At 36.3% G+C, this 12,740-nt stretch overlaps 1 protein-coding gene and 1 long non-coding RNA gene across 5 annotated transcripts in view; one reads left to right on the top strand and one right to left on the bottom strand.

Annotated features, from left to right (window-relative positions):
- Window positions 1–12,740, top strand: part of abch1 (ATP-binding cassette, sub-family H, member 1) — a 36,817-nt gene extending 24,077 nt beyond the window's left edge. For 2 of the 4 annotated variants that reach the window (XM_028469378.1, XM_028469377.1), the window contains exons 8-21: window positions 502–670; window positions 1,541–1,637; window positions 1,741–1,909; window positions 3,556–3,656; window positions 4,268–4,338; window positions 5,343–5,392; window positions 5,539–5,595; window positions 6,332–6,402; window positions 6,795–6,883; window positions 8,792–8,895; window positions 9,625–9,784; window positions 9,864–9,968; window positions 10,717–10,857; window positions 12,055–12,739. In XM_028469378.1, coding sequence (XP_028325179.1) covers window positions 502–670; window positions 1,541–1,637; window positions 1,741–1,909; window positions 3,556–3,656; window positions 4,268–4,338; window positions 5,343–5,392; window positions 5,539–5,595; window positions 6,332–6,402; window positions 6,795–6,883; window positions 8,792–8,895; window positions 9,625–9,784; window positions 9,864–9,968; window positions 10,717–10,823 — 1,350 coding nt within the window. In that variant the 3' untranslated portion in view covers window positions 10,824–10,857; window positions 12,055–12,739. Of the gene's footprint in view, window positions 1–501; window positions 671–1,540; window positions 1,638–1,740; window positions 1,910–3,555; window positions 3,657–4,267; window positions 4,339–5,342; window positions 5,393–5,538; window positions 5,596–6,331; window positions 6,403–6,794; window positions 6,884–8,791; window positions 8,896–9,624; window positions 9,785–9,863; window positions 9,969–10,716; window positions 10,858–12,054 lie in introns of all 4 variants that reach the window. The other 2 variants (XM_028469375.1, XM_028469376.1) reach the window with 2 other exon arrangements.
- Window positions 124–2,502, bottom strand: LOC114477196 (uncharacterized). Its single transcript, XR_003675677.1, has 2 exons — window positions 2,287–2,502; window positions 124–662 (listed from the first exon to the last, which is right to left on the bottom strand). It is a non-coding gene; the product is annotated as an uncharacterized LOC114477196 (long non-coding RNA).

A 12,740-nucleotide genomic window follows, 5' to 3' on the forward strand; every position in this document is an offset into this window, starting at 1 on the left:
GTAATATATTTGCTATTTTAGAGGGAATTTCGAATAATAATAATAGTTATAATAATAATAATGTTACTAACCTAAAACAGTCATGTTTTTGAGGGGAAAAGGTTGGTAAGAAAAAAACAGAACAAGGGTTTTTGTGTTTTATTGATAACATTATGGTTATTATATTGATATGTTGTAAAAATGTATTTGATAATATTGCTAGATTTTCATTTTCATGTAATTTATTTGCTTTTTCAGAGGGGGATTCTTAATAAAAATAATAATAATGGAAATAATGTGGCTAATCTAAAACAGCCGTAAACACATGTGCTGACTATGAGTCACGTTTTGTGGGAAAAAGATTGGTAAGAAGAAGAAAAATGGGGTTTTGTGTGTTTCTCTGTAATTTTGTGAGTTTTTTGTGTGCGTTCACTTTTGGAGCTGCACCAAAGGCTGCGTGGTGTGCGTAAAAGCTGCTGCTGGTGGACATCCCTGATGATGGAGTGTGTTCTTGTCGTGCAGACTCTGGAGCGAGCCTTCCTGCAGCTCTGTGAGACGTCGGATCAGGTGGAATCCAAACGAGAGTCCAGCTCTCTGGAAATCAGTCCTTCCTTCCTCAGCGGGAAAGACGAGAGTCAGCCCATCCTCTCTGTGGGACCTGCAGCTTCAGACGACATCCCCATCTATTCAGGTAATTAGACAGCTTTTATTTCAAACTCTGTTTACAAGGTGCACAGCTGGTATTATTATTATTATTATTATTATTATTATTATTATTATTATTTAATAATCCTTGACATGAAATAAATAAAATAGCAATAGAATAAGAGCATCTTGTGAACATTTTTGCACTGTTTACAACAGCAATAGCCTATTATTAGTAGTAGTAGCAGTAGTAGTAATAGTAATAGTCGTAGTCATAGACGTAGTAGTCGTAGTCGTAGTAGTAAATGGTAAATGGACTTATACAGCGCTTTATCACCACTGAAACAGTCTCAAAGCGCTTTACATATCAGCTCATTCACCCATTCACTCTCACATTCACACACCAGTGGGACAGGACTGCCATGCAAGGCGCTAGTCGACCACTGGGAGCAACTTAGGGTTCAGTGTCTTGCCCAAGGACACTTCGACACATAGTCAGGTACTGGGATCAAACCCCCAACCTCTCAATCAGAAGACGACCCTCTACCACCTGAGCCATGAAAATAGGAGCTGTGCCTGAGCCTGTTCCTTTAAGAATGGGGGCTTATGGGTAATGTAGTAGTGGTAGGGAAGTGCATTGTGTTTATGTCCCACCCGGTACTCGTGCTGTACTTGGCGGAGGTCTGCGTTATCCAAATGCTCTAGTTATATATGTGATGATTTTAGTTTTTCTTGTTACTATTATTTTATTATTACATAAGTACAGATAAACTGTCACTGTTTTTGGTAAATGCTGAGAAAGTAATGGCTGCCTGACTCCAATGAGTAATATTAGTTATTATGTGATAGATATAAGCATGTAATGATATATACAGTAAATATGTATATATATATATATAATGTGTTTGTGTCGTAGCTGACTGGAAGGTGAGAGCGAGACACGTTCTTCCAAAGTGGAGAAACATCGCGGCTCTGATGATTAAGACTCTGGTGCGGATGAAGAGGATGCCGGGGTTCGCACGCACACACAGACACACACACACACACACACACACACACGGTGGTTTATTGCTGGTTTTTATTGTGTGTGTGAGAGTGTGTATTTGTGTGTTGCAGCTCGTTGTGTTTCCAGTTCCTACTGCCCGTCATCCAGATCTCTTTGATCTGTTTGTGTGTGGGAGGAGATCCTGAAGGGATCCACATCGCTGTGGTCAACAACGAGAGCTCCGCCTCCTCCTACAGCAACGCACTGCTATCCTTCCTAGACAACTCCAGTGTGACGCAGGTTATTATTTTATTTTTATTATTATTGTGATTTCACTCAGTTGACTTTTTTCTTTTGATTTTTATTGTGTATGTCGTAATCCTCAGAAACTCAGCTAAAAGTGTAGCCAACCCACATTCAGAACACAAGACCACAGCGCACACACCAGGCCATTATGTTCAAAGAGGGAAAAGTCGACAACTCAGTAAACTCGGGTTTTCTCGCTGTTGTGAGTCATAAAATATGCACAGAGCTCTATAACAAGAGCCTATGTGAAACTACAGGCCGAGCTGAACTGACTGTTATACAGGTCAGGTATGTTACGTACCAAAACAACGCCAGAAAATCAGACAATACACAGCTGCAAAAGTCAACAATGATGACAAATTGTGTCTTACCTTTGTTGTTTCTTATCAAAAGTTGCTGTAATGTTCATTAATCTTCATATTTTGATGAAATCATGTCATTACCATTACTGACATCCAGGCGGTTTTCAATCGACTAATCCATCCTATGAGCCCACCCCCATAGTGTTTGATATCACCAATTGCTCAGCTTTGCAACACTGTGTCAAGCATTCTGGTTGGCCAAAGCATTGCTGAACAAGACCCATGTGTAACTGCACCGAAGAGTGGAACCAAAAATAGCAATGCACATTGCACAGAAGAAACCTGAATAAAAATAGATATGTGTTTATTTTCAAGCCACATTGCACCATCTAGTGGTCAAACATTTGACTGACACATTACAGTTACACACTTGTTTCCAAACGTGTGGAAGGATTTGGCACAGTTGTGGCAAAGTGGGCTTCCACCTCAACTTTTTTTTATTTTCAAAAACATGTGTAACTTTGGCCTATTGTTTATTATTGTCACAAAACTTGCTGCAGTTGATGTCCATACATTAGTTCAATTATTTCTGCCTTTGTAGCCTTCCTTATTGAGAATTGGCTTTATATTTTTGTAAATCCCTGGGTTTTTTTTAAGGCGGACTACAGATTTCTGTATTTAAAACATGATTTATTGTCACTCAGTATCATATATTTCCAAAATTTCACATCAACTGTAATCACCAAGGGTCCTCTGAAAAAAAATTGACCATGTAGGTCACGTAGAAGCCTTGAAAAACATTGGTATGGGTATGTGATTTTCAGGAGAAGAGGCTGGGGGTAGGAAAGCTTAACTTTTGTCATTGTTGTTGTTGGGGAGCTGAATTGTGTGTATATGTAAAATGGGTTTAATATATACATTTTATTAATCATATTTTATAATAACGCTGATATTTTAATGGATTTATTTTGTCAAACTACATTTGACATTTTTTTTCTATATCTATTTCTATTTTTTTTTTTTTAGATAAATAAATAAATAAAAAGAAATAAACGTACCACTAACAATAATAACTGTGGGTGAGTTGGTGAAGTTGTGATCGTGGTCTCAGGGCATCGTCTTGATCTTAAACAACACAAAACACTTTAGTTTCACTTCTGCTCGGGGTGAAAACACTGTGGGAGTTTCTGTTTGAGGAGAAAGTGAAAGTACACAAATAAGACATTAACACTACAACACACTGATCCAACCAGATCTCTGAATCATGTTCCTCTCTGACATTTACTCTCACAGGTTTATACCGTAATGAAGGCTTATCCTGGACTTTGCTTCCTCTAGGTGGCGCTGTCTCACTCTGAAGCCTTTGAGGGGATTTATAACGGCGAGTACTGGGGAGTGGTCGGCTTCGGAAAGAACTTCACCAGCTACCTGACCAAACGGTGAGGGTTTGGAAGTTACTAACGGTAAAAAGTACAGAAAATCTTAAGAAAAACTGCAGAAAATGTAATAAAAAAATATGGAAAATCTAATAAAAACTGTAAGAAATCTGATAAGAACTACATGGAATCCATAAAAAAAAAAAAACATCTTCAAAAAACTATATAGAATCTCAAAAAACTATGTAAATACTAATACAAACTACATCAAACGTAATACAAGCTACAGAAAATGATACTGAAAATCTAATAAAAACTGCAGAAAACTGATAAAACTACATTCAATCCATAAAAAAACTGAAAATCTCAAAAAAAAAAAAAAATACATAGAATCTCATAAAAACTACATAGGACCTAATACAAATGACAAAAAATGATTAAAAAAAACTACAGAAAATCTAATTAATAAATACAGAAAATGTAATAAAAACTAAAATAATTCTTATGAAAGATTCAGAAAATAAAATAAAACTACATAGAATCTCATAAATACTCATAAAAAACTACATAGAACCTAACACAAACAAAAAATGTGCCTGTGTGTGTGTGTGTGTGTGCGTGTGCGTGTGCGTGTGCGTGTGCGTGTGTGTGTGTGTGTGTGCGTGCGTGCGTAGGATGATACAGAGACAAGTTTCCAGAGAAGTGGTCGATGGAGGATCAGTGCACGTGTGGCTCGACCTGACCAGTGAGTTACACGCAAGCATCAACGTGTTTGGAAGGAATACGAAACGGCCTCTGCACAGACGTTAAACAGATGTTAAACAGACATTAAACAGATGTTAAAAAGATGTTAAACAGATGTTAAACAGCTGCATGTTAATGCGGCTTCATGGAGGATTTGCTTCATGTTTGTTTATTTAGGAACAGAGCTAGTCGTTATAGGTCTGTAACATAGAGCAGGGGTTCTCAACCTTGTGATTAGGACCCGATTTGTGTTTACGAGACACTGGTGGGGGGTCGCCAGATGCCTTCAAGAAACTAAGAATATTTCTTTAACAATTTGAGCCCATGTTTGCTTGTTTTAAACTTGCCATTTTTTAACCTATTTTTGTCACTTTTTCTTGCCATATTTTTGCTCGTTTTAATGCATTTTTGCTAAATTACCTCCATTTCTTCCACTTCTCCATCAAATTTCAACGCCCTTTACTTCACATTTTTTCCACTTTACAGACATTTTCACCACTTATAAACCCATTTCTACTACTTCTCTGCATATGTTGACCCATTATTGTCACTTTTAACCTCTTTTCACCATATTTCATGCTTATTTTTGCCAATTTACCCATATTCACGATTTGTCATGCCCATTATTTGCCAGTTTTAACTAATTGTTCCAATACGGACACTTTGAACCCTTTTTTATCACTTTTTCTGTCCGTTTTTGCCCACTCTAATTTGCAACTTTTAACCAATTTCTGTGGTTTTTAAAATCCCATTTCACCTCCTTTTCCACTATTTTTGGTCACTTTTAACTCATTTTATTTCTGATTAAAACAAGGATTAACATCTTTAAGATGATTATATTCTATAGTGTGTCCATGTGAACAAACACTATCCATTTACCATGTCCAGTTAGTCTATATTAATATGGCGTGGGTCATGGCCATTCTCCTGTATATTTCTATAGGCTGGATAGAATCAGAAAAAAATCTAAACTTGTTCTTATCACCTTTTCTTCCTCTGCTGCAGATCGACAAATCGCCTTAATGCTGCAGAAGAAGCTTCACCAGGCTTTCCAGGTGGGAATGTGTTGCAATAAGTATTTACGGCTCTGTATTTGGCCCCTGAACTAAAATGAGTTTGACACTCCTGCCCTTTACATACAGTATATCATTCCCATTCTAGCTTTCATCGTATTATTTGTTGATTTATTATATGTCTGCAGGCCTTCGTGGACAATAAGTTGAGCAGTATGGCGTACATGGTGGCCTTGCCGATAAAGGTAAGAAAACAAGTAAAGCTCAGCTAAGGCTGATTCTTATCTCTGATAATCGCAACAATGTTGCCATATTAGTAAGTTTTATATGGCGAGCAACAAAGCTAGAGAGAGAGAAAATATGATAAGAACTACATAGAATCCATAAAAAACAGAAAACCTTAGAAAACTACATAGAATCTCATAAAAACTACATAAATACTCATTTAAAAAAAACAAACTACAAGAAACCTAATACAAACTACAGAAAATGATCAAAACTACTGAAAATCTAATAAAAACTGCAGAAAGCCTGATAAAAACTATATAGCATCCATAAAAACAGAAAATCTTAGAAAATCTGCATAGAATCTATAAAAAAATAAATACAGAAAAGAAAATCTTGGAAAAGCAACTTTGAATATCGTAAAAACTACAGAACTTTTAATACAATCTGCAGGAATTCTAATAAAAACTACAGTATTTCTAATAAAAACTACATAGAATCTAATACAAACTACAGAAAGTGACAAAAACTACAGAAAATATAGTATAAAATATAGAAAAACTAACAAAACAAACAGAAAATTTAATGAAAACTACATAGAATCCATTTTTAAAGAATACAGAAAATCTGATAATAACTACATGGAATCTATAAAATAGATTTAATACAGAAAATCTTTGAAATGAATATCATTAAAAAAAACTTGTTGTTAAACAAAAATTGTTTGTCTTAATTGATTTATAATCTTCCTTCCAGTTTGAGGAGCCCATTTATGGACACATGAACACCGACTTCACAACGTTTGTGACGCCTGGAGCCGTTCTCAGGTCAGTACGAAGGACACACGATCGTTATCAATCACAGAGGTTGTGGTTCAACTGGTGATGGTGTTATTGTGTGACTCCGTTCTGACACATTGAGCTCTACCCGTTAGTGCTAGAGTTTGACTGGTGATCATTTTATTTTGTGACTGGTTTCTGACACATCGAAAGCTCAGACAAGTGGGTGTTGTGGTTCGACTTGTGAAGACGTCATTTTGTGACTAAATTGATTATACAGATGAATCCGATGAGTCAGCATTTATAATGATCACCAGTTGAACTGATACACCCAGCACTTTGACTGCTTCCAACATGTTGTTTTTCTCCATCAGCTGATAGCCTGCCTCTGTTGTTGCTGTTGTTGTTGTTTATGTTAAATGTCTGTGTGTGTGTTCCAGTATCACCTTCTATCTGGCGGTTGGGTTGACGGCGCTGTCCTTCGTCCTGGAGAGGAAGGAGGGACTTTTGGACCGTTGCTGGGTGGCAGGTTAGAGGTTCACACATGAGCATGGTTAGACATGGGGGGTATTTCATCAAACCCAGCTCAGGGTTAAGTCCAGGTTTAACCTGAGAGTCTGGCTCCGTTAAGCCGGGTTCTAACTGGAACGGCGGTTTCAATAAAGAGGAAACACCTTGGCTGCCATAGTAACACAGTCCGTGGGTCAAACTTGCTCTCGACCAGGTTTAAGCAGCAGGCGTGGCTTAAGCTGCAAACGCACTCTCATGAAACCACGTCATCATTATCAAAGAAGTCATTTAGTGACGCTTTAAAACACTCAATAAAGATCTACAATAAAAAAAGACTTCTGTTATATATATATATATATATATTTATTTTTTATTTATTTTAATTTTTTTAAATACAGCTTTCATGCGATATTTTAAAAGGAAATTAAACAGAATATCATAGTAAATGTTTTAATTTGCTTTGAAATCCATACAAATGACGATAGAATCATTGTCTTATTACATGTTTAATGTGTACCATGTGTTTAAACCATCAGTAATAATATATAAGGATACGTACGTATCCATCGCCTCCGTTTACCGCACGATATAAATGTGTCCATTCATTGATCAGAGATTAATAATGAGAAAGCTGTGAATACAAACTGTTCATCAAACACTCACTAGTCTCATAAATTACATATTATTTAATTGTGAGTTACATCATCTCTTTTATTAAACGCTGACAAGTGTTAAAACGCACACGATCAGTGTGTGATCACATGTTTCAGTTATTTTCTATGGTAAATTGACTAAATAACACCTTCTTTAACCCTTTACTACTTTTAAAATGTTCAAACCACAGTCGGTCCTTTTTTTAATTTAATTTTTTTTTATGTGTCCGTCATTTATTTTCACTGCTCAGTAACAGATGATGTCACATCCTGTTGGTCTCAGCATTGGTTCCTATTGGCTGTCTCTCTAATCATTAAATCTGTGATCGATCTCGTGGGTCTTATGAGGGCGTGTACTTAAGCTAAACACTGTCAGCTGATTGGCTCAGTTGAGGAGCTTCAAGTTGAGAAGAGTTAGATGAAATGGTAAAATCCAGCATGGTCACAGACGGTTTAGCTAAACCAGGTTTAAACCATAAGCCTGGCTCTACTTTGATGAAATACCCCCATGGTTTTCAATCAAAAAGCACGCTTTTATTGTGAAGAGCTACGGGAAAAAACTTTTATTTCCGGGATCTTATCTTGGCTTTTAAATTTCAGAAAATGTGTCCTCACAGGTAACAAAGTTAAAGTGTGATTCAGTTCTTGGCCAGCAGGGAGCGCAGTGTGATCACTTTAGAAACAGAGGGCAACAAATATATATATACTGTATATACATAGTGTGTATATATACAAACATGCACAATAAAAACATTTGACGCACTGGTTCTTGAATTTTTAGTTTATCATACATTTGTTCATTTTTAAAATAAATAAACAACCTTTAAAAATACAAATTAAATATTTTTATTATTGATTTTTCTTTTTTTTTCTCGTCTTTACAGTAATTTGATTATTTTTTTCTTCTTTTTCTAGCCATGGAAAATAATTACTAACTTGCTATTTAAGGTTTATTTATCATTATACATTTTTTTGTGTTATTATTTCATGTGATATTATATTGTATTTATATTTTGATATTATTCCATCTAATATGAAATATTAATAGATATTTATATATGAATTAATTCTACACGTAATGGCAATGAGAGAATAGTTTATAGTTTGTTTGTCCAGGAATAAAAATAAGTAGTTTAATAATAAAACATCTGAATATGAATAAATGGATGTTTTTTTTTTTTTATATCCTGTGTGTGTGTGTGTGTGTGTGTGTGTGTGTGTGTGTGTGTGTGTGTGTGTGTGTGTGTGTGTGTGTGTGTGTGTGTGTGTGACAGGTGTGAGCTCTCTGGAGACGTTGCTGGCTCATCTTTTCTCTCAGCTGTTTGTTATCAGCGTTCAGATCATCTTATTGCTGCTCTTCATCCTGCTCGTCTTCAAGGTGGGACACACACACATTTTAAACACCTTTTATGTGAATAATATTTTAAAATACATCAAAAATGTATTTTTGTGTCATTTTGACTATTTTTGGAAAAATTTGGTATGTTTTTTGGAGTTAATATGTGCGTTTGAGAGCTCATAACAGTTGCTGTTACGGTTCAACTGGTGATAGTGGGTTTTTGTGTGAGTCATGTCTGAAACCATTAAACGCTCAGACAAGTTAGTGTTACAGTACGACTGGTGATCATGGTATCTTGTGACTGGTTTCTGACACACTGAGGGCTCATAACAGTTTGTATTGCGATTAAACTGTAGATCGTGTTTTTTTTTTTTGTGAGTCGTGTCTGAAACCATTAAACACTCTCGCAACTTGGTGTTGTGGTTCGACTGGTGATCATTTTATCTCATGACTGGTTTCTGATTCTGATTTATCTTAGGTTATATATATATATTTTTTTTTTTGCTAAAACAGTACATATTTATTTATTTATTGTTATGTTATGTTGCTTTTGTCTGTTCATTACTGATGACTATTTAGGTAAATGCTTCAAATAAGATCTTCAAGCTCCTTTTATCCATCTATTATGTGATCATGTGTGTTATTCTGTAATTGTGCAAAATAAATAAATAAGATCAAATAAATGAACTATTTATTAAGTATTTTATGTATGTGCACTCTTTACACCTCTGTCATTGAGTGTATAAGTAGCTGTTGTTGTGGTTACAGATGCCTAACGAAGGCTCCCTGGCTCTGGTGGTGGTCCTCATCGTGCTCCAGGGCGTCACCGGCATCTCCTTTGGCCTCGTCATCTCCTCCGCCATCGACGACGAGCAGAACGCCAACCAGGCCGCGCTCGGCATCTTCTACCCAAACCTCATCCTCAGCGGTGAGCAGCAGCACCGGCACCAGTCTAATCCCACCTCCTCATTAATATAATTAACATTGTTAATGGTTGTTATATCTAGGTATCATCTGGCCCGTGGAGTGCATCCCGTATCCTCTGCGTTACCTCAGTCTGGCTCTGCCTCAGACGTACGCCTCAGAGTCTCTGCGCTGCATCATGTACAGAGGTCAGGTTCACAGTCACTGCACCTTATGATTATTGTGTATGTAGAGAGATGTACGGAAGCAGATTAGGGACAGTTTTGATGGAGGAAATAATTTTGGGCAAATCAAGAATAAAGTTGAAATGGCCAATGAGTTGACAATTGTCATTTTGTGTATTTTTGCTGCCCTTTTGTTGGTTTTTGGAATAATTTGGTGTGTTTTTGGAGTTAGTATGTGTGCTTCTCTGTTTTTTTTTTGTAATTTTGTGTATTTTTCTTGTTGTTTTTGGAGTCATTTTGTGTATGTTTCGTGCACTTTTGTGTATTTTTTTAAATCAATTTAGTGTGTTTTTGGAGTTAATACCTGCGTTTTTCTGTTTTCTTGTCATTTTGCGTGTTTTTGTTGTCATTGTGTGGGTTTTTGGAGTTAATATGTGTGTTTTTCTGTTTTTGTTGTCCCTTTGTGTCCTTTTGTTGTCATTTGTTTATATCTTTGGAGTCATTTTGTTTTTTAGGACCACATTGCTCATGTTCCAGTCTAGAACACACACCATTTTAGCATCTCTGACCATCACTATCACTATCAATGTCTGATAATAAATTAATAAGATTCATATCAAATCGTTAACTGGAACAGTGGGAACGCTAAATATTGAATTATTGATATAATGAATGTTGATATAAGAAAAAGGTACTGTTATATGTAATAGTCAGCATTTGTGGAGCCTGGTGGTGGTATCAGTGATAACTAACTGTCTTTAGCTCTGGTCAGGCTGGGGTTTGTCTCGGATGATGGTGTGGAGAGGCTTCGCCGTCACTCTGGGCTGGAACACCTTCTTCCTCATCCTGGCCACGGTCATCCTGAAGCTGAGGACGTGAAGGACTCACCTTTCATCCTTTATCATCCCCACAGGTGAGAGAGAGACTCATGTTAATTACATGTTAAATAATATCAATATTAATAATGAAAATAATACGTAAGACGACTCATGCATAAGTTATTTCCAGGGATGTCATTTCATTTTAATTCCTTGCTGCCTTTTTATCCCACTCAAATTTTGTGAAAATAATCAACCCCCAAAATAAAGGTTCCATAGACCAGGGATCCCCACTGTAGCTGAAGGTGGACATGACCATTGAAGAACAGTCATGTGGAGACAGGACCATCTATAAGGGGAAATAAAGGGGAGAGATTTTTGGGGTCCATTCATAAAGTCAGTAAAATGATGGTCTATTGTTCTATGAATCTGTGATAACCACATTTATTTATTCATCTGAATAATATTTGCTGTTATCCTGGAAGTTCATTATTATTTACATTAATATTTACAGTTTATTATTATTTGTGTCATAGTATATAATCATCTTAAAGATGTAAATCCTTCTTTTTAATCAGAAATAAAATGGGTTTAAAGTGACCAAAAATGGTGAAAAAGTGGTTCAAAGTGTGAATATTGGCCTAAAATCAGCAGAAAAAAGTAGGAACAATTACCGATAGTTTAACTTTAAACTGGCAAATAATGGGCATAACAAATCATGAATGTGGTTAAAATGGCAAAAGTAAGCATGAAATATGGTGAAAAGATGTTAAAAGTGACAATAATGGGTCAACATATGTGACATTAGATGGTAAAAGTGGTGTAAAGGGTTTATAAGTGCCGAACATGTGCGGAAAAGGCATTGAAATTTGATGGAGAAGTGGCAGAAATGGGAATAATGAGCAAAAATGCATTAAAAGGAGCAAAAATATGGCAAAGTTTGTGGTAAGTTTGGTGTAGTTGCAGAAGAAGGATAAAAATAAGCAAAAACCGGCTCAAATTGTTCAGAAAATATTCTTAGTTTCTTGAAGGCAACTGGTGATCCCCTCTTGGTGTCTCCCGACCCCAAATGGGGTCCCGACCCCAAGGTTGAGAACTCCTTTAAAGGGGGAGATTTGGCCTCCGGGCCTTGAGTTTGACACGTGTGCCTTAATCCTTGTTGGTAGTTGTCTGAAATCGCTTTGTAACCTATTAAAATACCTAATTCTTTTAATGTATCATGTGATCATTCATTAAAACCCTTGAATTGAGACATTTGTGTGTTTTGTTTTCTTTGTTATTTTCATGCACAGGTGAAACAGAAACTCACCTGGACACCGTGTCGTGTGCACAGCAGAAGGAGACGTGACCCTCAACCCTTCGGCCTGATAAAGTTATACCGTATCTTGTTTCAAACCAACGTCTCTGCTCGTAGAAGATGGATTTTTAGGTCCAAGTATAGCCTGAGAAAACCGTCAAGAAAGCAGAAAACGACGGAGCCTGAGCTGTTCCACCTCCGATAAACACGACAAAACTTCTCCTCCGTGAGCAGGAAAACACACGAGAGCCTGACGTGGGAAGAGCTTTAGATGCACATCATTTATCAGGTGCTGAACATCACTTTTATTCACTCATGGGTTGTTGGTTTCACTCCTTATCTCGTTGTTTGGTGCCTTTGGTGACGGATGGTTTAATCAGGCTCTACTTTGCTGGACAGAGTAGGGATAGTGTTATTATTTTTTAGCTTTATTTACATTTTAATCACCTTTTATTTTGAATGTTTACACTGAAGGAAATGTAAAAGTTGCTGTTTTAGGGTTTAAAATATAGAGATGTATGAATATTATGGACATAAACATGTTTTTTTTTTTTGCACATTTTATTATAAATGGTTCTCTATTATGGAGATCGATTTGTGTCTTTATTATTCAATAAAAAAAAGATTTTCAATTAAAAAAAAAAAACACACACACTTTACAATTTTAAAAGTTTACTCCAA

Source organism: Gouania willdenowi, chromosome 15, assembly GCF_900634775.1.
Source record: "Gouania willdenowi chromosome 15, fGouWil2.1, whole genome shotgun sequence".
In the NCBI taxonomy this organism is placed as follows: Eukaryota; Metazoa; Chordata; class Actinopteri; order Blenniiformes; family Gobiesocidae; genus Gouania; species Gouania willdenowi.